General features: G+C 45.9%; 1 protein-coding gene across 1 annotated transcript in view; it reads right to left on the bottom strand.

The window, feature by feature from the left end:
- Positions 1 to 849: 849 nt before the first annotated feature.
- Positions 850 to 25,386, bottom strand: part of URM1 (ubiquitin related modifier 1) — a 46,646-nt gene continuing 22,109 nt past the window's right edge. Inside the window, exons 3-5 of the mRNA XM_081179873.1 lie at positions 7,226 to 7,307; positions 3,284 to 3,332; positions 850 to 2,583 (exon numbers count right to left, since the gene is read on the bottom strand). Coding sequence (XP_081035999.1) covers positions 2,515 to 2,583; positions 3,284 to 3,332; positions 7,226 to 7,307 — 200 coding nt within the window. The 3' untranslated portion in view covers positions 850 to 2,514. The remainder of the gene's footprint in view (positions 2,584 to 3,283; positions 3,333 to 7,225; positions 7,308 to 25,386) is intronic.

Raw genomic sequence — 25,386 nt, 5'->3', positions numbered from 1 at the left:
ACAATCTGTAGCCAAAGTTTGTTTTAGCAAAACTGACCACAATCTCCAGTTCAGATGTAACATTAAGCCATGCATCATGATTTCTTTCATTCATATGCCACCGTGGAGGGGGAAAGGGGGTGTAAGAAGTAAACCATTACCTATGGTTTACTGTGACGCGTGAACCAGGTTGTTTCATTTAGTACTAGCATCCCAGGGAATGATCGGACTATAGAAGTGCCCAGACTGCTCAATCTATCTTTCTGCAACACAGTGCCCTCCAGGTGTTTTGGACGACAACTCACATCATCCCTGACCACTGGTCATGGCTGATGGGAGCAATAGTCTTAACATCTGGAGGGTGCCATACTTGGGAGGTCCCTGTAGGATGGACAAAACAAGGGTAATAAGACAACTATTTCCCAAGTGAAGCATCCACACAAGTCATCCCAACTGCTCCACTGAAACCTAAGCCAACCATTGTCATGTTGTTTTACTGGAGATGAAGAGTCTGATTTCCTAGTACATCAGAGGCCGCATTTCCCCAGATCATAGCCAACTGGAGCAAGCAACAACTTGGGTCTTCCTGCAAGTCCTTTTGATGTTGCTTGAATTGTGGACGAAGCAAGCAGCGTTTCTATTTAAGACTCTAAAAGCAGAAAAGTGGCATGCTTCTTCAGCAGTGAGAGAGAGCTCAAAAGAAACTCAAGTGTTTCCAACAGAATCTCAAGGACCACCTCAAAGCACACTGCAGATCAGAGGAGATCCTTGGCCCAGAATTAAAACAGAGACAACACTGACCAATGCAATGCAAACTGTGAATCATCACAGGAACTGTAGCATTGGTACCATTTACTCCTATACTCAGAATCGTTTCACAACTTTTATTGTTTATTGTCACAACCATCCTGCAGAGTAGATCATTTCAAATCTCACTTTACACATGTGGAACTAAAGTTAACATAGAGAACAACTTGCTCAAGGCCACTCAGTGATGTAAGTACAAGGCTGAGGCAGAATCTGAGTCCAGAACACCCAGCTTCAAATGAAGCACTCTGTCCCTGCAACACATTGCAAAACTTTGCGACAGAACAGTGCAGAGCAAACGATTTGAAAAGGGGAATCAATCGCATGCATGCGCAGCTGCTGCAGCAGAACAGGATCAAAACAACAGCAAACCAACCTATGGTCACGTAAAGCATCCTCAATAAACACACAAGACGTAACTGGCTGTGTTCTTAGATAAATAAGGTATACTATTCATTGTATCAATTTGTAAATTTCAACAGAAGTAACTCATAAAGTTCAACAAATGAACAAAGCAGAAGACCCATTTGATCAGATCATTCTCTAGTCAGTTCATGCATAAGGTCCATCTGTGTAATGGTGTCTATTTCACCTGTCTGTTCATAAAGTCCAAACAATCCACATGAAAGGTTGTTACAGTTCCACAAAATCCTTTCACAGGGTCTAGACAAGAATTTCTGGAATATTGGCCTTGTTTTGCTGTCCTGGGCTTCATCAGTAGTTAAAGCACTAAGTAATGCAAATAAATACAATATCATGATCTCACACATTTTACAGCAAAAATAATATCAAACAATAAACAACTGTACATCAAAGAGACCTTATGCATGAACTGACTAGAGAATGATCTGATCCACTGGATCTTCTGCTTTGTTCGTTTGTTGAACTTTATGAGTTACTTCTGTTGAAATTTACAAATTGATACAATGAATAGTATACCTTGTTTATCTAAGAACACAGCCGGTTAGTGTCTCGTGTGTTTATTGTTAATGCAGAACAGGATCAGGCAGTGCCTCCAGAAGATTAAAAAAAACACAGCATCATTGAATTGTAGAGTTGGAAGGGACTCTGAGGGTCATCTAGTGTTTTTTTTCTTTAAAAAAAGGCAAGCAAAAGTGCAGTTCATAGGCATCAAAATTCAAAGTAACCATTTGTGAGCTGGCTCTAGATGGGTACTTTTAAAAACCTTTTAAAACCGAACTGAAATCCATGCATGGTAAATCAAGAGCAGATAGGATGGGGGTGTCTTGCATCTGCCATCTTCCTTGAATGCCCCCCATATCCCTTAATGACTGTTAATGGTTGCAACCTGATCCAAGGCTTGGTTTGGAAGGAAGGAGAGATCCCCTCTTTGATCACAGACCTTCCCCTGCTGCTGCCAAGGAGAAGCCAGCAAACAAGTGTGACAGCCACAGTGAGCTCAGCCGTTCCACAGGCAAAGCGGCTCATTTTCAGCCATTTGTTCCATGGTGTGCGCCTCCTGGAGCAGGGAAGAGGGTGACCAAGTGCAGAAATTATTTCGATCTTCTTGGACAAAAGAGGCGAGAGCTGAACCACTGGGTGGGAGGAGCCAAGTGTCAAAAGGGCAGACTTCATTAAAGAAAAGGAGCTAATGAGAAACCAACTCTGATCTGGGGTGACAGCCAAGAGAGCAAGGAATGTTTATGCCTGGGCCAGGAATCCCTTCTGCACACCAGCACAAATATTCTTTCTCATACTCCCAGCAGTCTAACCACCATGCAAGGTGGAGATGAAAACAACGTTATCTTGGTCTTGGAGCAGGTAGTCCAGCTCCCCCTGAATGAAGAAAAAGAAAACAAGATGAAAATGATTTCCATATCATTTACTTTATATGAGAGATGGGAAGTGTGCAGCTTTCCAGATGTTGTTGGACTTTAACCTCTATTAGCCTGTCTGGCTAACAGTCAGTGATGAGAGCTGGAGTCTAGCAAGATCTGGAGAGCCACATATGTTCCCCATCCTTGCTCTATACGTTGACCTTAATGCTTTAGCTTCTGTTGCTTTTATAGTCAGAGCAGCCAAAACTAGATCAGAAACCTGTTTTGCACTGTGGCCAGTCAGATGTCAGTTCATTTTCAGGCCAAATTCAAGGTGTCCTAATAATTTTAAATGTTAATAATAATAATAATCCAAGATTCACTAATAAATTACTACTACTAGTAGTAGTAGTAGTAGTAGTAGGAATGCCTCTAGGAAGCCCACAACATACTTTATTTAGTTCTTGTGTCTATGCACCACTTTTCTTGGCATAAAGCAGCTCATACACAAAATTTAAAAACATAAAAACACAACTAAAAACCATCTCATTACAATTACAAAACTGAGGTAGTCGTCCACAAAAGATCAGAAATCCAGGCACCATTTCCTCCCTCCCTGAGGTTGAGGGGGAGCCAGTCACTCTAACAATGGTCAGCAAGAGAATTTGCAACACAGTTCCAAATAAACAAGATCCCCAAATGGCAGAATCCATACAAACCATCAACTCCCAATCTGCATCATTGATCAGCACCAAGATTCCAGGCCGCCTGCAACAAAACAGAGAAGCTGTTGACACAACAGGGAATACCATAAGTCTCTGAAGGAGGAGGGGAAGGATTGTAGTTCAGTGGGAGAGCACCTGCTTTGCATGCAGAAGGTTCCAAGTTCAATCCCTGACACCTCCCTGCCTGAAACCCTGGCAAGTCAGTTATGTAGACTACACCGAGCTAGGTGGGCCAATTAGGAAAGGTAGTAATCATAGATCTAGAGCAGTGGTGTCCAAATGTTTTTCAAAAAGGGCCAGATTTGATGAAGTGAAGGGCCGTGAGGGCCGAACAAAAGGCCAGCCAAAGTTGTTAACCTTTTTTTAGGACTGAAGTTGTTGAACTTTTGTTTAGGATTTTACCCCAGTTGTTGAGCTTTTTTAAGGATTTTACTCCAGTAAATAAATTGCCACAGGGGCCGGATTAAACCAACTGGCGAGCCGGATTAGGCCCCCGAAATGGACTTTGGACACCACTGACCTAGAGGGTGTCTTGTAGGTCAAGTCCCTTCCTTGAGGCAGGAAATCCAGAGATCTAGAGCATTGCAAGCAGACCTAGTCATCAGCTGTCCAGCGTCTGCATGGAAACATCCAGTGAGGGAGAGTCCAACTCTAAGAAATTAGTTCCAGTGTTGAACTGCTTTTGCAATTAAGAGGCTTCTCCTAATGCTCAGCCCACATCAGTCATCCTGTAACTTAAGCCTATTAGAGCTAGTCTTTGCCTTCTTCTGTACAACAGCCCTCTCGTGCCGAAATGATACCACCACATCTCTCCTCAGTCTTGTCTTCTCTAGGCTAAATATGCCCAGTTCATTCAACATTTCCTTGTTGGACTTGTTTTTCATACAGGTGGTATCCAACTCTGAGTCTACTCTGAGTATAACTGAGTATGCAACTGTACTATTACTCCTGGAACTCCTGAAAGGATATTTGTCTACATCCCTCTTAAAGTGTGGCATCCAAAAATCACATTCAACTTTTCTTTTTTATTTTCAGCATCATGTTCAGCTTGTGATTTACTGCAGTTAATGCTTATTTTAAAAAGAAAAAAAAATATCCTCCATTTCTTCAAAATGACTTCAATATGGCTAACAACAGTAAACTAAAACACTACCAAGTCACCCCGATATCATTTTCACATGTACCACAGCCAAACATCTCCCATATATATTCATTATTTAAGCCAGATTTTGCTCTGGGTCATTGTGCCCTCTGAGCAAAAGACTTTCAGACCTTGGGTTCATACATTGCTCCTCTTCCCAGAAATAATGAAAAGCCTTTTGCTTGATAAAGAACTTCAAACAGATTAACACCTGCCAATTCTTAGGGAGTGGTATGACCAAAGACTGAAAGCTGTCCGCTGTCTGCCAAAATGCAAGCACAGTTTTGAGCAAAATTTGAAACGCAATGCAGAAAAAAGGCAATTGAGTATCTGAGAACAATATAAGCTTTCATTTTTGAAGTTTCTGGATCTCATGCTTGCAGAGTTGTGACTGAAAACGTACAGCATCTGAAAAGCTGCCTTACACCTGGTCAGACTATTTCTCCATCAAGACAAATTCTACTTACTGATGGGAATGATCTGTTACTGTCAAAAAGAGATGCCATTGGAGATTGAAGTTGGGACTTTCTACATGCAAGGTTGATGCTTTGCCACTGAGCTATGGCCCCTCCCCTTCTTCTGCCATGTACTCATCTGCTTGCTGCTGAAAACTCAGTACCTGCTCAGCAAATGAGATATCACCAGATGCTGCCTTAGCATTTTTCGAGCTTAGGTTATCTTCACCTCCCTATTATTATTATTAGTAGTAGTAGTAGTATGCATATAACAACGCAAATGTTTGAGAGATACATAAACAGAGAATGCCCTGCCTTTTTGACATCATATGTTCCACAGACTAGCTCTATTCCGTCTTTAAAACGACTGCAGAGATTAAGGATCTTGAAATCTGCATTCAATACCAAATTTCACGCTGGCATGGTGTAATCACAGAATACATCCAACAAGGACCATTACTTGCTCCTATGCTTGTGTATAGCTTGTGTGCTAAATATACATCATTTCCCCAATTCAACAAATGGCTCAAGGTTTATTTATTTATGCCGCCACTTCTCAGCCATGATAGGTTCCCAAAGCAGTTTACAGACACTCATGATCCACCACAAAATACTGAATCTAACCCCCTCTACAAATTAACACCCCCCCCCAAAAAAACCCTGCACTGCCTCATAGAAAAGGTGATCCAGCTTCTTTGCCAATTCAGTGGTCTTTTTGCTGGCTCTACAACAGCCTTCTTGGGATTGTGTGTATGTGAGGCAGGGGGTGGGGGGTGACCGAAATGGCACTTTCCCCTCTCCCGCAAAATAATCCCTTCCGTTCTACAAAGCGTTCTGAAGGGGAGTGGGTAATGAATTAAAATAAATGGAAGAAACTGCAAAATGGAGATGATGGGCACTGTCCATTGCAAGCTTGGAAAGGAAGACCAAATGCAGAGGCAAATTGCCCCAAAGATGGCTGTGAACCAGCAGAAGCTTTTCCTCGACACCACGCAGCCCAGTCCCGTAATTGAAATCTGTTCCCTGAAAATTGAGCACAGGGGCAGGTTAATGCGGCTAGAGTGAGCAACTGCAGCCACTTCGCTAAATGGCTGTAAACAGACAGGATCAACTGTGAAGCCTTGGATCAGAGACAGAGGGATTCCCCCTCTTCTGACTGCCAACAATTGTCGCTGCCAGGGGACTTGGCGCACGCTCTAGCTCACCACAGAGCAGTGACGAATGTTAAGTAAGCAGCCGCCCCCACTCGCTGCAGAGGAGGGCTCTTCCCTGCTCCTAGAGGATGACAGGGGGTGGGGGAGGACTCCCAGGAAGGCTCTGCTACTCAGCACTTCCGTCTTGAAAAGACAGAGGCGGCGCCTGTGTGAACATAGGTGGCAGAAAGCACAGGACGTCATGTGATGCTAAAGTGGGGTGCTGGTTGACCGAGCCCGTAAGAATTATATGAGGGGTTTATTTTCCTTTTTCTGCCGTACTAGAACTGCTGTGGGAGCAGGGTTACCTGCAGAAATTCCACAGCCTGCACACAAGGCATTTGCTGGCTCAGGATTTGCTAAAGGCCACCCATCTAGATGGCTTTAGAAAAGGTGACTAAATGCTGCAATGTGATATCCCAGGGGTTGGGGGATTTTTCTTTTAGTCCGAGGGCCTCATTCCCTTTAGGGCAATGTTCCAAGGGCCATATGCCAGTGGTGGGTGGGGCCAGAGGCAAAAGTGGGTGAAAAAACAAATGCATTTTTAGCTGTGTACAGTAGGCTATACCCCAACCCTCGCCACTCTCTCCCCTCTCTATCCAGGGAAGCAGAATGCACCCTCAGAATTCAGGGACAAATCTCAGCCAAGCGAAATACACTCTGGGAGTGTGTGCACCCTGGGGAAAGGGGTTGGCGCTGGCTGGGTCGGAGCTTGTGGGGCTCCGTTTGGACCCTGAGCTAAAGGTTCCCCACCCCTGCTGTACCCCCTTGTAAATGAGAACAAACCCCAGTGAATGGAGAGGGCCTTATGTGGGAGTAGGCATGCCTAGGACTATGGAGTAAGGCAATTTCATGGAGCACAAGGAATCCACCAACAGCTAAATGGAGTCACAGCATCCCTCTAAATCAGGAACAGCCAACATGGTGTCTTGCAGATGTTGTTGCGACTCCAACTCCCATCAGCCTAAGCCAATGGTAAAGGGCTATAGGGATTGTAGTCCAACAACATCTGGCTGTCCCTGCTCTAAATACTGGTTGCTTTTTGAGGTGGGGGAGGCAAACAAGTGGAGGGGACAGCTGCCTTCATGTCCAGCCTTCCTGGGGACATCCAGAACAGGACGATTTCTGGGCAATCACAGTTACTTACACAGAATCTCCCTGCACAAACAGTTCCGGCCTCTCTTTCAACAGGTTCTCTTTAATCCACACCAGCAAGCTTCGAACATCCCCTGCAATAATTTGTTTTGGGGGTGGGGTGGGGGGAGAAAAAGAAAGAAAAGAATTGATTTGGATTGTGCCTTAGCAACTGTGCCCAGTAACATTTTCTGCCCATATGAAATCAGAACACAGTATTGCTAACATTTCTTCCTACCCAGATAAAAGCTGATTAAGAAAGGAAAGTTGTCACTGCAGTAATTCCAGTGAGCAGAAGGAGCTACCTGCAAAAGGACGCTGGACGACCAGGTTGATGCCACCTCATTGCTTTCAAGTATTTGCAGGGACACCCCATCATCTCACACCAACTCCAGTCTCATTTTATAAGCACCCCGTGCACACATCCAGAACCCTGGCCTGAGGAGGTGGGGAAGGGGAACTAGAAATAAAAATAGAAAGGGAAAGTGAAGAGGCAGCTGTGGAAGGGGTAAAGCACCCACTTCCAACCCACCACTTCTCCTCTGCAAAGCACACTACTCAAATGCCACGGTGGGGAGTGGGGGAACGATAAAGGACCCCTGACAGTTAAGTCCAGTTGCAGACGACTCTGGGGTTGCAGCGCTCATCTCGCTTTACTTGTCAAGGGAGCCGGCGTACAGCTTCCAGGTCATGTGGCCAGCATGACCAAGCCGCTTCTGGCAAACCAGAGCAGCACACGGAAACACCATTTACCTTCCTGCCAGAGCGATACCTATTTATCTACAGTGGTGCCTCGCAAGACGAAATTAATCCGTTCCGTGAGTCTCTTCGTCTAGCGGTTTTTTCGTCTTGCGAAGCAACCCTATTAGCGGCTTAGCGGATTAGCGCTATTAGCGGTTTAGCGGCTATTAAAGGCTTAGCGGCTATTAAATGCTTAGCGGCTATTAAAGGCTTAGCGGATTAGCGGCTAAAAGGCTATTAGCGGCTTAGCGGCTTAGAAAAAGGGGGGGGGATTCGAACCGCCAACCTTCTGATAAGCAAGCCCAAGAGGCTCAGTAGTTTAGACCACAGCACCACCCGCATCCCTGGGGGGAAAGGTAGCGGTTGGGATTTCCAAATGCAAGCAGTCCATGGGACATGTCTTGCCTTTGGACCATGCAAAGTATACACAACGTTTGTTCATGTTTCATTCTTCTCAATGATGGATTCTGTTGCAATGGCAGGGTGGCTTTTAGTTCAGGTTTGTGGGATCTACTTTTGGCGGTATTCAATGAAGCTTTCTTCAGAGTAGACCCACTGAAATCAATGGGACTGACTTAGTCATGTTCATTAATTTTTTTATATTAAAAAATATTTTTCATTTATATGCATTACAAGAATTATTCAATCATAATTTTAACATTTCTGACTCCAACTTCCTTCCCCCTCTTTCTGTGGTTCTTTACATTTATTTTTGACCTTTCCTGCGTGCTCCAAATTATCTTAACTTATTCTTTTATTTCTCTATTCTGATATACAGCTCATATATATATATTTGAAACTGCAGGTTTTTACAATCTGTTTACACTTTGTTTCTAAATACTCACTAAACCATTTCTATTCCTTTCTAAAAAGTTTGTTATCTTGATTTCTTATTCTTCCAGTAAGAATGGTTTCTGTAGCCATTCTTCTCTCATCAGGACCTTTTCATCCTTCCATTTTTGGGCATTCTATTTGTGGTCACATGCATAAATAGATTTCTATACTGTTTAGGTAGTTCTGATCCCATAATTTCCAAGAGAAAAGCTTTTGGTGTTTTTGTTTTTGTTTTAACAAATGTTATCTTAAACATCTTTTCCAATTCATTATATATCATTTCCCAGTAAGCTTTGACCTTATTACAAGACCACCACATATGGAAAAAGGTACTTTCTTTTTCTTTACATTTCCAACACTTTTTTTTATTTTGATTTATACATTTTTGCCAATCTACTGGGTGTTAGGTACCATCTATATAACATTTTCATATAATTTTCTCTTAAACCATAACATGCTGTAAATTTTATACCCATATTCCATAATCATCCCCCTGCTTCCATTTCTATATTATGACCAATATCAATTGCCCAATGTATCATCGAAGATTTCACTCTTTCATCTTTTGTGTCCCATTCCAATAACATCTCACACATTTTAGACATCACTTTAACATTATAGTTTAACAGGTCTCTCTCTAGTTGTGGTAGTTGTTCCCCAAACCCCAGATTTATATCCTTTTTTAAAAATTCATTCAAGTGATGATATTGTAACCATGTTGTTAACATCCCTGATAAATCCTTAAACTCTTTTAATTTAAGTTCTCCACTCTCATGTTCATTAATTTCAACAGGTCTCCTCTTGAGTAAAACATGGTTGAAATACCACCCTTTATTCTTACGAGAACCCCCGAAATATAAAATGGCAGCTCAGGCAAATGGACATACACTAAGAATTAAGGAACTTTACATGTCTCTGAGAACGGCTCAAACCAGGAATTTGTGATTAATGCCAGAACCAAGCTCACCAATTCCTTTCCCCACAAAATATACTCCTGTTCCCCATTTTAAAAAATAACCTATTTTTTCGGGGGGGGGGAGAGGGGAAACTTCTTAGTTGCTAGTTTAAAGGAAAGTACTTCTTCATGCAACATATAGTTACAACTATGGAACTGTATCCCATGGGAAGGCAGTGATGACCACCATCATCACTGGAGAAGGCTATCAGTGGCTACTACCCATGATCCACACCTGAAGGCAGCCAGGCTTCTGAATACCAGTTGCTGCTGGAAACCACAGGAGGGGATCTCCAGCAAGGAAGACTACTTTGCCAGTTTCCTCTCTCATTCTTTGAAAAATCAACAACAGCCCTTTGTCTTTGCCCCATTCCTTATTAAAATCCATCCTTTATCTTTCTATTTAGAAAGCTGACAAGGAAGATGGGCACTGTGGGTTGCGGTAGCATTAAGGGTGGGAAAGAAAGAAGAAATGGGTGGCAGGCTGTTTTTCTTTTCATACTATCAATTTGACTGAGACAGCCAAAGAACAATTTATTTTAGATGGTGATAGCATCAGTTCATTTCCTACTGGACAGGTGAGAAGCAACAGAAGAAAGAGAGGAAATAATTTGTTAAAAGGATTTTAAGAAGGTGACAAGTTGCCAATGTGGAATGTTTTTTGTCTTGGAGCCTTGCCTTCATATTTTCACAACTTTCCCTGTTTTTAAAGTCGCTCATCCACAAGCAACAATGTTCCTTTATTATTATTATTATTATTATTATTATTATTATTAACCTGAAGTGTACCTGAAGGAGTGTCTCCACCCCATCACTCTAAGGGTTTCTGTTGGGAGCTGCCCAGAGTGGCTGGGGAAACCCAGCTGGATGGGCGGAGTATAAATATTATTATATTTGACTCCACAGGGAGTCAAGGAGGTTTACAGATAAAACTAAGAACAGCTAAAAACACAGAAAAAAACCATTAAAAATAATTAAACATTGATAGAGTTAAAGCGCGCGCGCACACACACATTTTCATCCATTACTGCAGCCTGTGAACAAACTATTGGATACCAAACCAAGAAACACCAGGACAGGTTTGATGAGAATGACAGACTGAACCAATAACTGACAAGAAAAGGAAGGCCTTTCAGATCTGGCAAAAAGATATAAACTACGCCACTAAGAAAAAGATCTATGGCAATGCTAAGGTTGAGGTTCGAAGAAGAACCAGAGAACTAAAGAACACCTGGTGGATTTAGAAAAGCTCAAGGGATCCAGTACTTAGCTGATACACATGATGCACAGTTTCTTTAAAGCCACAAAGACCCTCTTTGGGCCAAAAAATGCCCCCTATGCTCAGCAGACGGTACCACATTACGAGCATTACAAGCATCTCCTTAACCGCAACTCCCCCGTAGCTGCCAAGGTCCTCTCACAAATTCCACAAATTAGAGATGAGCTTGCAGTATCTTCAAATCTGGGAGAGTTGTGTACAGCTATTAAACAAATGAAAAACAACAAAGCCAGTGGACCTGATCGGATACCTGCCAAAGTCTTCAAAGTGGGTGGAAGAAGTGTGTAGGAGAACAAGGGTGAGACAATTCAGACAAAAGCCACAGAAGTCAAGACAAAATGGAATTACTGCTGTCTTGGTAGCTCAGTCGGAAGAGCACGAGACTCTTAATCTCAGTCCCATGAGGTCCAGCTCTGAGGGCCTTCTGGCAGTTCCCTCACTGCGAGAAGCCAAGTTACAGGGAACCAGGCAGAGGGCCTTCTCGGTAGCTGCGCCCACCCTGTGGAACGCCCTCCCACCAGATGTCAAAGAGAAAAATACCGTATTTTTTGCACCATAACACTCACTTTTTTCCTCCTAGAAAGTAAGAGGAAATGTCTGTGCGTGTTATGGAGGAAATGCCTACGGGTGGCATGCCTACGGATTTTCCTCCTCTAAAAACTACGTGCGTGTTATGGTCGGGTGCGTGTTATAGAGCGAAAAATACGGTAACTACCAAACTTTCAGAAGACATCTAAAGGCAGCCCTGTTTAGGGAAGCTTTTTAATAGGTTTAATAGGTTATTGTATTTTAGTGTTTTGTTGGAAGCCGCCCAGATTGACTAGGGAAACCCAGCCAGATGGGCAGGGTATAAATTATTATTATTATTATTTTGGGCAAAAGATTCTTCCATTACAGGGGGCTGGACCAGATGACCCTTGTGGCCTCCTTCCAACTCTATGATGCTATGAAAGAGGCACCATCATGATGGTCAAGCTGGTCACTAAGGAGGTGGCTGAGCAGGTGCTGCACCTATCCTTCAACTGCCTCCTCTGACCCCCTCCCCATGGAGTACCGCTTTCACCCTGACATCACCCTCCTATCTTCTTCCTTTCCTGCCTCTCCGCTCCCCACTCCCCTCGTAAGAATGAGATCATTTATCATACTGACCACGGCCAAGCTCCAATTTGCTGAGGTCACTAACTCCGGCCAAGCGTCACCTTGCCTACATTCTCAGCCACCGTAGTCATGACAAAGCTCTCCCACCCTCACCCCCGCCACTTGCCTCTGTCGAGCCTCTTCCTTTATTCCGGGTTGCATGGATGGGAAGAGCACTTACAACCTCCAGCAACTGACAGATGACTTATTCTTTCAATACTGAGGGAGGGGGCAGGGAGGAGAGGAAGCCAAGCACCTCCCCACCCCCACACCAATGCATTGCTCTGCAAGAGATGGGCCCTTTGCCCAAGAGGCTGAATTAAGGGCACTATTAAGGCAGGAGCATTACCAAACCAGATTACTCACAAAATAATCCAGTGCGACTTCACATTTTGATTCCCTCCTCCCTGAAAAAATACCCAGATGGTTGAGTTCCATAAGCAAAGCAGAACAGAGCTGGGGCTTTCTGGGTGGGGGGTGGATATGCTATCAGAAGCCACCTTATTGCAGGCCAGGGCAGGGGTGGACTTAAGTAATTTTAGACTCTGGACTTAAATAGAACTCTTTAGATCAGTGGTTCTCAAACTGTTTACTCTGGGCCACACTTTCAGAATAAAAATTTACTCATGTCACATCAAATTTTTTGATAAGAAATTCATTGGGAAACAAAAAGAAATAACTCCTAGTAGTGCTTGATTTATAACACAGAACACAACTACTTTATATGATCATAGATCATACTATATCCAGAAAGTATAAAACAATGCAGCTAGATAAGAACATGAATAATTCCCAAAATAAAGTAAACAAGCCTCTTAAATATGTACCTTAAGTATGTCTACAAACTCAGTGATAGGCTTTGGCCAGGCAATCTCATTTATATTATGTCTAATTTGAGTTAAACACACTCTCATCTCCTCACAAACACAAAGAAGCCTTTCTCTTTTCTGATCTTGATACTATACTATACTATACTATACTATACTATACTATACTATACTAGTGATGGAGAACCTTTTAGAGACCGAGGGCCCAAACTGCAACCCAAAACCCACTTATTTATCGCAAAGTGCCAACATGGCAATTTAACCTGTATATCTCATTTTTTTGGTGTGTTTCACATTTCTTCTTTATGACTGCTGTTGTAATAATTAATCCTTCATAAAAGTTATTGCATTACATTCTTCATTAAATTATCTTTCCATTGATATATAATTTTATGGTATAACTCAGTGCTTTTTTCCTAAAAAAATGTTTAGGGGTACTCTCATTTTGACTCAAGAAAATCACCACCAGGGAAAAATATATACAGTTCAAATCGGGGAAAATAAATACCGTGAATTTCTTCTCCCGTCCAATTCACAAAATGTTTAGGGATATGAGTCCCCTTGCGTCCCCACAGTAAAAAAGTATCACTGTACTATACTAATACTATACTATACTATACTGAAATCTGCAAACCTCCTGTCTACTCTACTCTACTCTACTATACTATACAGTACTATCCTATACTATACTGAAATGCTTAACTGTTTCTATGATGGTCCTTTAATCTTCCTGCTACACTTGTGTGTTGAACCTAAGTGAAATGTTCCCAAAGGCCTGCAAACGCTGTCTTGATAGTCAAGATAACCGCAGAAATAATTTGTGGTTGTTGTGAGAATAAGCTCACATATGTTTATATTTCCTTGCTTTGATATATGCTAATTGGCTTGCTTGATGTTGCGCTTATTCTGTGGACATTGGGATGCTGGGCTCTGGGCATCCCAGGAAGGGGAGAATCTACCTATGGTCCCACCAGCCAGGCATGATGGGGAGGTTCTGGGCAAACTGATATGCGCTGCTTTATACACTGAGGCTTAATGAACGCTTACTTGGGTGTGGACAAGTCATGGAAACCTCTCACAGCTGCTGTGTCCATCCTACATCTATAGTAGCTGCAAGGTCTGGCAGGCTGATTTACTGGTAAGTCTTTCTATTAATAAAGCACTAGAACTGATCACTCTAGCAATCCTTTTGAATCCTTCTTTCATATACCTGCACCAAACCACTCCCATGAGCCCACCTTTGAGTCAGTGGATCAGAACAACTTGCCACCCTCTCCTGCCACACCCTTTGAAAACCACTGCTTTAGATGATATTACTTCAAAATATGTTAAGCTGAACCTTCTGCATTTGGGGTGACCATCATCATTCACTTCCGGTGAATTGGCTGGACCCTCCAGCTTTCTTAAGCAGGTAAGCAGAAGAACTTATTTTTTGGTATGAGCTTTCGTGTGCATGCACACTTCTTCAGATACGAAGGAAGGAATTTTTTTATTTTGACTATGGCAGACCAACACGGCTACCTATCTGTAACTTATTTTTTGCCTTTGTTTCCCACTTTTTTCTCCAATGAGTACATGAGTCCCCCCCCCCCCAGTTAATCCCTACAATGACCCTCCGAGGTAGGTGAAGAGGCTGTGATCCACTCCAAGGTCACCCAGCGTGCTTGATGACTGAGTGGGGATCCAAACCCTGATCACCTAAGTCACACCACATGGGCTTCCCAGAGTACTTCTGCTATATAAATTAAGCAGCTAAATAAATATGGGGAAAGCAGAATGTCCCTTAGAGAAGGATCTGAAACATTTTCCTTGAAGCTTGAATTTTTTTTATTCTGGGTTTTGTTGGAATTTTAAATGTGTTGCAAACCACTTTGAGGGACACGGGTGGCGCTGTGGTCTAAACCACAGAGCCTAGGACTTGCCAATCAGAAGGTTGGCGGTTTGAATCCCCGCGACGGGGTGAGCTCCCGTTGCTCAGTCCCTGCTCCTACCAACCTAGCAGTTTGAAAGCACGTCAAAGTGCAAGTAGATAAATAGGTACCGCTCTGGCGGGAAGGTAAACGGCGTTTCCATGCGCTGCTCTGGTTCCCCAGAAGCAGCTTAGTCATGCTGACCACATGACCCAGAAGCTGTACGCCGGCTCCCTCGGCCAATAAAGCGAGATGAGTGCCGCAACCCCAGAGTCGGACATGACTGGACCTAATGGTCAGGGGTCCCTTTACCTTTAAACCACTTTGAGATTATTTTCCAAGATAAAGCAGCATAGAAATGAAATGAATTAACAATAATAACAACAATAAATTCTATTTTAAAAAGTATGGCGCCTAGACATTCTGTGGTGGCGACCATAACCAAGGTTTAAGGTGCCATTTGGCAATTAGCTTATCTATCTGCATTTCTCACACTGCCAGCTCCACATATTACATTCAGTGGTGTGATTCACTGGGTGGCCTGTTTGATCCGAACCCAAATTATAAACCCACCTTGGTCAGGGCTTCTCTCCCAGTTTTAATTCCCCATTCTGTAAAATGGGAAGAGGGACCGACTCCTTCAAAGGGCTGTTTCAAGAATGGGGGGAAATCGCAACATGTGACACAGGGCAAAAGTCTTTTCAAAAACCCAAGGTCACTATTTCAAGATGCAAACCTCCTGAAGCAGGGGACCTGCCCCTTTGTAGTCTGTAAGATGCTGCTACAATAACAACAAATTGTAACACATTAAAAAGTGTGTGGATTTCTAATTCATACAATGTACAGATTTACTATCCTGAAAGATTATTCAGCTTTTGTTCCTGGCCCCAAAGTTCCTAGTCTTTAAGGCTAAGAAGATACATTGGGAAGTATATGCATACATAGGAAAAGCCTGTTTGAGAGGAGGAATAATTGGCTCTTGGGAGTTGGGAGCAGACCGAACTTCTGGGGGGTAGGAAGGGAGCTCAGTGGCCTGCATTGCTTTGTGCACATGACCAGCAGAAGAAACACGATGCAGGGCTTTTTTTCCACATGGACCATAGGGTTCAGCTTTAAATGTCAACAGGGAGGTAGGCATGGTTAAGAGACAATGACTGGCCCATAGTCACCCAGTAAGCTTCATGGCTGAGTGGGGTTTTGAACCCGGCTCTCCCTGGTCTTATTCCAACATGATATGCACACTGCTTTGGATGAAAGCAGTATATAAACCCTACTAAAGTAAATATAAATAAACAAACATTCCTACCCAGCTTTCCCTAAACTCTAGATGTCCCCCAGATGTCTAAAAGTCTGGGATGTTGAGTATTACACTCCAAAACATCTGGAGAGCACCAGGATGGGGAGGGCTGCTCTAACCACTGCACCAGGGTTGGCTTTTTCAGTCCCTGGGTCAGACGCCCCTCCAAGAGCTATGGGCCTGCAGGGCATGGAAACAAATGGTCCTTCTTTTGGCTTTGGAGAGAGCATCTCTGAAGACCTCAATCAGGCTGGTGCACCACTTTCCATGGCTTGGTGGGCTGGATGAATTTTAAAAAGCGATCTTGGGTTTCAATAACTTTGGTTCTTAAGAGGATGCCTTGTGTTTCTCTGCAGATGGCACCTTCTGTGGATAGATTTGTGAGTACTCAATTGAAATGAAAATTAAAAATTGCTGCCCAGCTGGGGCCACCTTTTTACAACTATAATCAAAATATTTCAGTTTATTAACTAATATTTTGGGTGATAAACCTAAACTAGCTGCATAGTTTATCACCCATTTAAGAGAATTTTTATTTATGAATTCTTAGGTCTTTGCAGTGAAGTGCGTTCATTGCTTTAATTGAATTATTTGTTTGTTTGCTTACTGCCACATTGTTGAACCAACTTTGTTGGTGGGAAAGAGGCATACGGTCAAGTTGAATTTAAAGTCCCAACAGGCTCTGGCAGGTGGGCAGGGGAGAGGCATCTTCCAATACTCCCTTTAGGACATTCTCCTCAAGGGCAAGCAGCTTGATTAGCTGATCCACTGGGCCTGTGCATGGAAGTGGTGGCCATCTCTGATGGTCCTCCCCACCCCACAAAACCCACCAAATCAGACTTCTCAGCTTCACTTGAAAGGGGAAAGTCAGGGTGGGGTGCGGATAGCCAGTGAGAGGGATGGGTGGGGGGGGGGAGCAAGGGAGATTTACAAGTGAAAGGGATTGAGAATGGAGCAGTTTGTGGGATAAAGAGACTGCAGAAGGGGCTTTACAGATGTGCAGGGGAGGGGCGGCTCATTGTTTAATTAAGCAGAAAGTGGCTCTTTTGAAAAGCAATTTTGCACAGGAGCCCCCAGCTCAGCAAACAGGGAGGGAGGGCAGGGGAAGGGGGGCGAGGAACAGCTGGCACCACGAACCGTGTGAACTAAACCCGAGCAACTTAAAGGGCTTGTGGACCTCCTACAAACTTGCACACAAACACACAGACACACCACCATCCCCTCCTCCATCCATCCCAATCGCACCACACCAATTCACCCTGCTACTACCTTTAGGTGTCATACCAGGATGGTGGGGATAGAGAGGTAACCCTGATCGATTACTGTACTGAACTCTAAAGGAGCTCAAGGCAGTGGCTTCTTCTTCCAGGATGCCTTCATACCACACAGCTCCCTTCCAAGGAATGGCATGGTTGGGCCACACCAGCAGGACCAGCCCCTCCTACTTGCTACTGCGTCCCGCTTGCACACCTGCCCCTTGCTCTGGTCCAGATGGGGAAAGCTGGCAAACAAGTGCCAGAGGTGAGGAGAAGGAAGAAGAGCTGTCTGCCCACCTGCTTGCTCAGCAGTGGCAGCAATTGTGTGGCAAAGGAGCAGCAGCAGCTGGCAACAGGGACCGTGAGGGAGCAGGCTGGCTGAAGGCGGGTGGGCCCACTGAAGGCACCTTGCACAGTAGCCCCCAGAAGAAGCTTAGAGCTGGCTCTGGGTGTCCCCTCCCTGACCCTCTTCTTCCCCTTCCCACAGCTTGGCCAAAGCCCTCCTAGGGATCGACTCCTGAGGGCCTCACCCTTTGCCTCCCACCCTCTCATCAAGTATGTGGCTGGGAGCAGGGGACAGCCAAGACAATCTGTCTTAGGCCATTTTCTTTCTTGTGCAGAAGAGAGAGAGAAGCTTGATTTGAATAGCTGACACGCCTTGTAAGAGCCCCTGAGTCATAGTTCAACTACTGTTCTCCAAAAGGCCTTGCAGGAAAAGGCTGAGAAAGAGGGTCAGTTTGATTATTACCAAATAATCGAAGCGTGCGTGCGGGGCGGGACACCCTCTGGTAATGGGGAAATTCCTTGTGTGGCCTAGAGAAGGCCATTCCACTTATGGATGTGAGGTTTCTGTAAGATGAACCCTGCAAGGTCATTGGCATAATGTCCCATCTTGGCCACCACCCTCTTTTAGCCTCGCACTCAACAGCTGCTCCTCTCTTGGAGGATGGATCTATACATGCCACACAACCTGCCATGTAGTCCTAAACTAACCTGCTGTCCCCTGGTGAAGTGAAGGGCACTATCATTAAGAAGGCCATTAAAACAGCCATTAAGAACCTACGAAAAGCCCTCTCATTCCTTGTCAGGCACGATAGAGGGAGAAGAGGAGGAGAGGAAAAGGTGAGCCTATTTTGGACACCAAGGGCAAAGTTGTCCTACATTCCAAGTTTATGTTTGGAATGATCTCTCTGTCTTCAAACAGTTACACACTGACAGTTGCAGTTCAGCATTAAAACCTGAATTTGTTACTACAAAAAGATCCGGGGGAATTCTAAGATTCAGAAGGGAACTATGCAGAAGGGGGAAATGTTAAAAAACCAACACCATATACCACTTTCCCCCCATGGCTTTTGAGGCAGCTTGTTAAAACAACAGCACAGAAGGCCCACAGTCCAGTGGAAAAGCTTGCACTCCAGTTCCCATTAGCCCCATGGAGTATGGACCAACTGCCCAATGTGGAATAAAAAAGCTTCCTATATGCTCCCATCAAACATACCAGTAACTGAAATATAATAATAATTCTAAGAAATGAACAGAAGAGCAACAAAGCAATTGAATCAGCCAGCAGTGTAAAACTACACCACCTGCTGTTCTCCAAAGGCATGTGTGAATAAAACAATTTCTATGGAGTACCAAGTCCAGAGCTAGGGAGCTGCTACTGAGAAGACGCAATCAATGGTTATCACATGCAGGGAAAGCCCAAGACATTTTGTTGCCTGAAGCAAATGGCAAGCAGTTGCCTCCTCCCAGTCCCATGCCATGTACGAAAGCTCGGCAGACGGCTGGATCTTATTTCAACATACTTCACTGTACCCTGAGGTCAGTGGCTTATTTAGTGGATGCAGGTAGATTGCATAGCACACACACACAGCTCTCTCCACTTGCTGCCCTTCAATATTTGCCACCTGAGGCAGCTGTCTCACTCTGTCTCATGGCAGGGCCAGCTCTGATCACCTACCTAACATCAGCAGGTGGGCACACCCAAATCTATGTCTCCCTGAATAGGCAAGGAGGCAGGCAGCCCTTGAGACACAAAGGGAGCCCCACACATGATATGAGTCATATGTTGAAATAGGTGCTTTTGCTTTGAGCCCACAAATGCAAAGGAAGCTTGTGAAATTGCAACAACAACAACAACAACAACAACAATTTATTTATTTATAAATTATAAAGCCTGGCCAGAGCTGGGCTCAGGGCGGCTAACACCAATAAAATTACAATAAAACATAATGGGGGGCATTTGCCTGATAATAAGTGTTGGAAATGTAAAGAAACTGAAGGTACTTTTTTTCACCTTTGGTGGACGTGCCCGAAGATTAAGGCCTTCTGGGAAATGATATATAATAAAATGAAAAAGGTACTTAAATGTACTTTTCCTAAGAAACCAGAAGCCTTTTGTGAGGGTTTGATTAGCTGCTTGTGCGTGAAAACGCGCTCCCGCAGAGTTTGTGCGGCCCCACAAACCTCCGTGTGTGACGGAGCTCCTCAGACATGTCTGCTCTAGTCACTAGTAGAGTCCGACAGTGGCTGCCTGCGGAAGCGTTTCCAGCAAAGAAGTTCCTTAACGGAAACGCGTCTCCTGGACTCACGGCGTGACAGTTTCCTGCGAGGTATGGGTCTCCCTATGGGAGACTCCGATACCTCCCCACTGTTCTCGCTGGAAGCCTCCCTGAGCCCTCCCTCCTGCTCGCATTCCCTCAGAGACCCACTCCTCCCCCTGCTGGTCCCTGCTTCAGCAGTTGAGTCTCTTTCATCCTGCCTGAGTCCCTCCACCACCTGATGCTCTGATGGCAGTTCCCTGACATCCACTTCCCCTCCAGGGCCCCCCTCACCCCCTCCCAATTCCTTCCCCCTGGGAGGTGAAGGGCTAAAACCCCGAAACGAATCTTCCTCATCTTCTGACGTCTCGAACAATTCTCTCCATCGATCGTCGTCCTGGCCAGCTGAATCCTCCTCCTCTTCAGAATCTGGGAACCCCTCCAACTCCTCTTCCTCGTCGGTGGTGGCAAAGTATTCCCTTCGGAACCTCGCTACAGGCTGAGGTTTACGTGGGAACCTCTGATGAAAAGTCTCTATTAAAACCTCGTCATTGACATCCTCTGCCCTAACCCAGGTGTTTTCCGACTCCGGTTCCCCTTCCCACATTACCAAATACTCTACTTGATCTCCCTTCCACCTGGAATCGAGGATCTCCGCTACATGGTAGCTGTGTTCCTTCTCCTCCATTGCTGGTCCCCTAGTGACCCTCCCCTCACTGTCTCCTCTATACGGTGACAGCAACGACCTGTGAAAAACTGGGTGCAGCTTCATGTGGTTCGGTAACCGGAGCCTGAAAGCCACTGGATTGACCTGCTGTATGACTTCAAACGGACCCAGCCTTTTGGGTCTTAATTTCTTACAACCTCCTTTGAATGGCAACCCTTGGGTTGACAGCCACACCTGGTCCCCCACCCTGATGCTTTCTCCTTCCCTTCTGTTTTTGTCTGCTTGCCTCTTATATTCCTCCTTAGCCCTGTTTAAGTTGAGTTGGAGCTGGCGATGGATCGCTTCCATTTCTTCCACGAACTGCTCTGCAGCTGGAACGCTCCAGTTCTCCCCCTCCCCCCCTGGGAAGGCTCTGGGATGGCACCCGTGATTAGCCAAAAAGGGGCTCATCCCCGTGGACACGTTCTCTGCATTGTTGTAGGCAAATTCTGCCAACGCCAGCTTCTCCACCCAATCATTCTCTCTGTCATTAACATAACACCTCAAATATTGTTGGAGAACCCCATTTGCTCTTTCCGCCTGCCCGTTGGTTTCAGGATGACGGGCCGTCGAGAAATTAACCTCTACATGCAGTAAGCTCATGAGCTTCCTCCAGAACCTGGAAGTAAATTGTTTCCCTCGGTCTGAAACCACCCTCAAGGGGGCGCCATGCAACCTAAACACATTCTCTACAAACAATTTGGCGGTTTCTTCTGCTGTAACCGCATGTGAGCAGGCTATGAAGTGGGCCATTTTAGTTAACAGGTCTACTACAACCATGATGGCTGTTTTCCCTCTAGACCTTGGCAGATCAGTCATGAAATCTATTGCCACTGCTTCCCACGGTCTCTCAGGTGTGGGCAGTGGTTCTAATAAACCAGCCGGCGCCTGCCTCTCCCCCTTGGCTCTTTGGCATTGTTCACACCCTCTCACATACTCCCGCACATCTTCCCTGACCTTGGGCCACCAAAATTCCCTGGTAACCAGCCACATGGTTTTGTGTTGCCCAAAGTGCCCTGCTGTGGGGCTATCGTGCAGCTGCTTGAGTACTTTCTCCCTCAATTCCCCTTCAGGTATATATAACGCTCCCTTATAATACAATGCCCCATTTCTCTCCTCAAAACCACCGGGTTTGTCTTCCTCCCCTCTGAGATCCCTGAGTTTCCCCTGGGCGTATGCATCCTGCACCGTACCCTCTACCAATTCCCTTTGCCCCACCAAAGTCGCCCCACACACCCAGCGGTCCTCTGGAATGATATGGGTTTCTTCGGGTGCTCCCTCCCCCTCCAAATATTCAGGTTTGCGTGAGAGAGCGTCCGCCCTAACATTCTCTGGGCCTGGCACATAACAAATCTCAAAGTTAAATTTGGAGAACTCTTGGGCCCATCTCAACTGCCTTTGGTTGAGCACTCGCGCCGTTCTCCAGTACTCTAGATTTTTATGGTCCGTGCACACTTGCACTTTATGTTGTGCACCAACTAGCAGATGCCTCCATCTCCGGAACGCCTCATGAATAGCAAGCAGTTCTCGGTCGTACACCGTGTAGTTCCTCTCGGATTTGTTCAGCTTCCGCGAGAAGAAGGCACACGGACGCCACTCCGACTCCTCCTTCCCCGGCTGCAGAAGAAGCACCGCCCCTATGGCTCTGTCAGATGCGTCTGTTTCAACCCTTAGCTTCTTTCGTAAATCCACATGCAGAAGTTGTTCTTCAGAGGCGAAGGCCCTTTTCAGTTCCTCAAACGCTCGCTCCGCCTCCGCCGTCCATACAAACTTCTTCTTACTGCTGAGACAGTCAGTGATGGGCGCCGTCAGATGGGCGAAGTTGCGGATGAACTTACGATAAAAGTTTCCAAACCCTAGGAACCTCTGCACATCCTTCTTGGTTTTGGGTGTTTTCCATTCCAGCACTGCCTGTACCTTGCCGGGATCCATGGCCAATCCCTTGTCTGACAGGCGGTACCCCAGGAATTCCACCTCCTTGGTATGGAACCGACACTTCTCCAGTTTGACCCACAGCCTGTTGGCTTGCAGTCTGCTCAACACTTCTCTGACGTCTCTCACATGTTGCTCCTCATTCTCAGAATACACCAACACATCATCTAGAAAGGCAACGCAATTCTTGTAGAGCAAAGGGCCCAGCACGTGGTTCATAAAAGATTGAAAACACGCGGAGCCTGCTTGTAATCCAAATGGCATAACGAGGTATTCAAACGCCCCCAAAGGGGTAAACATGGTGGTTTTCCATTCATCCCCTTTCCTTATGCGTATCAGGTTGTACGCCCCCCTTAGATCCAGCTTTGTGAAAATCTTTCCCTTCCTCACCATGGTCAAAATATCATCAATTCTGGGCATAGGGAACGCCACCGGTTCAGTCACTGCATTCAGCCGCCTAAAATCACATACAAGTCTCGGCTTGTCCGCATTTTTTTTGTCCACAAAGAACACTGGGCTCCCCCCTGCTGCTTTGGACTCTCTGATGAAGCCTCTCTTCAGGTTCTTGTCAATGAACCCTCGCAACTCCTGCATTTCCCTGTCTGACATGGCATACAACTTGCCCACGGGAAGCTGTGCTCCAGGGAGTAAATTGATCTGACAATCAAAGGGTCTATGAGGTGGTAGTTGGTCAGCTTCCTTCTCACTGAACACGTCGCTGAGATCTGCATACTGTGGTGGTACCTTCACCTTCCCCATTACTTCAGTCCCTGCTAGGGTGGCTTGGGCCCCTACTGAACCCTTCTCCCCTTTGCAGTGTTCTAGGCAATGTGCTGAACCAAAGGACACCACTCTTTGATGCCAGCCAACCAGCGGATCATGTAGAGCTAGCCAGCTCATTCCCAAAATAATGGGAGCGCCCCCCAGGGTGGCCACATTAAACGCTATCAGTTCTGTGTGCCTTGCCACCCTCATTATCATTGGGACAGTCTGCAAGCGGACTCCTCCTCCCAACAACTCCCTGCCATCAATCGTGGTCACCTGCAGGGGGTTGCTTAAAGGGATGGTCTGTATCTGGTGTTCAGCAGCAAACTCCTTGCTCATAAAATTGCAGGAGCTGCCTGAGTCCAATAGCGCCTTTATTTTTAGGGGGTGCCCATTCTGCAGCTCTAGCGACACTTCAATCACTAGAGCAGGTCGAGGAGCTTCTGGCACGGGCACTTTCACTGCTCTTTGGCCTGGCTGCAGTGCCCCAATTGTGGCAACCAGGCGTTGGCTTTTACCTGCTCCGCTCCCCCTTCTTCTCCCCCCTCAACAGCTCCCACCATCCCTTGCCATTCCTTCCTCTGGGGGCAGACTCTGGCAAAGTGGCCTGGCTGTTGGCAGAGATAGCATTTCCGGGGGCCCTTTCCCTCCTTCTTAGCTCCCTCGCTGGTTTTTGAAAATGCGCGCGCGCGCGCTGTTCCGATTTCCATCGGCTCTGCCGGCGGGAAAGCTGGCTCAGGAATGTCTGGAATGCGGAACTCCTTCCAACGTTCCCCTCTCCCTTCCCGCCTCTCCAAGGCTCTTGCCTCCTGCCGCGCTCCTATGGTCAGCGCAGATTTGGTCAGCTGATCCATAGACTCCGCCCTGGGGCTCCGTGCCAGCTCGTCTTTCACCCCCGAAGAAAGACCTTCTTCAAATAGCATTTGAACGGGTGCCGCCGATAAATCCCAACTCAGTCTGTGAATCAGCATGGTAAACTCAGTCCAATATTCACGGACAGATCGACTCCCCTGCTTACAAGCCATTAGCTGTCTGCGCACCACCCCTTCCTCAATATCGCTGGAAAACATGATATCCATTGCACGAAAGAACTTCATTGTGTCCTTTAGTATGTCATTGTGCGTTGCCATTAGGGGTCGAACCCAGTCTCTAGCCCCTTTCTCAAGATGCCCAATTACAAAAGCAACTCGCGATTCCTCATCAGGGAACTCATCGAACTGCACATTAAGGGCATATTGCATCTCTGTCCTAAAAGCATGGTAGTCCTTGGGGTCCCCCCCAAATTTCTGCACCAATCCTGGTACCTTTCTGGGGAATTGAGTGGCTCTCCCCTTCTTGTCTGCATCCTGAGCCCTTCTCTCCTCCAGCCTCGCCGTCTGCAGGGCCAGTTGAACCTCCAACGCTCGGTATCTATCTTCCAAGCTTGGACCAGCTCCAGCCCCTGCTCCTCCGGTTCCGGTTGGTTCGCTCATGATGCCTTCTCTTGCACAGGCAGCGTACAAAGACTGTCGGACTGCTGTGAGGGTTTGATTAGCTGCTTGTGCGTGAAAACGCGCTCCCTCAGAGTTTGTGCGGCCCCACAAACCTCCGTGTGTGACGGAGCTCCTCAGACATGTCTGCTCTAGTCACTAGTAGAGTCCGACAGTGGCTGCCTGCGGAAGCGTTTCCAGCAAAGAAGTTCCTTAACGGAAACGCGTCTCCTGGACTCACGGCGTGACAGTTTCCTGCGAGGTATGGGTCTCCCTATGGGAGACTCCGATACCTCCCCACTGTTCTCGCTGGAAGCCTCCCTGAGCCCTCCCTCCTGCTCGCATTCCCTCAGAGACCCACTCCTCCCCCTGCTGGTCCCTGCTTCAGCAGTTGAGTCTCTTTCATCCTGCCTGAGTCCCTCCACCACCTGATGCTCTGATGGCAGTTCCCTGACACCTTTCTCTTGGGCATTGTCGGCCAATTGGTGTCAAAGAAAGACAGAACTTTTTTAATGTATGCTACAAC

The sequence above is a fragment of the Podarcis bocagei genome (assembly GCF_964188305.1).
Source record: "Podarcis bocagei genome assembly, chromosome: Z".
Taxonomy (NCBI): Eukaryota; Metazoa; Chordata; class Lepidosauria; order Squamata; family Lacertidae; genus Podarcis; species Podarcis bocagei.
The sequence above is the reverse complement of the archived record's forward strand: the minus strand, read 5'-3'. Positions and strand labels throughout refer to the sequence as shown.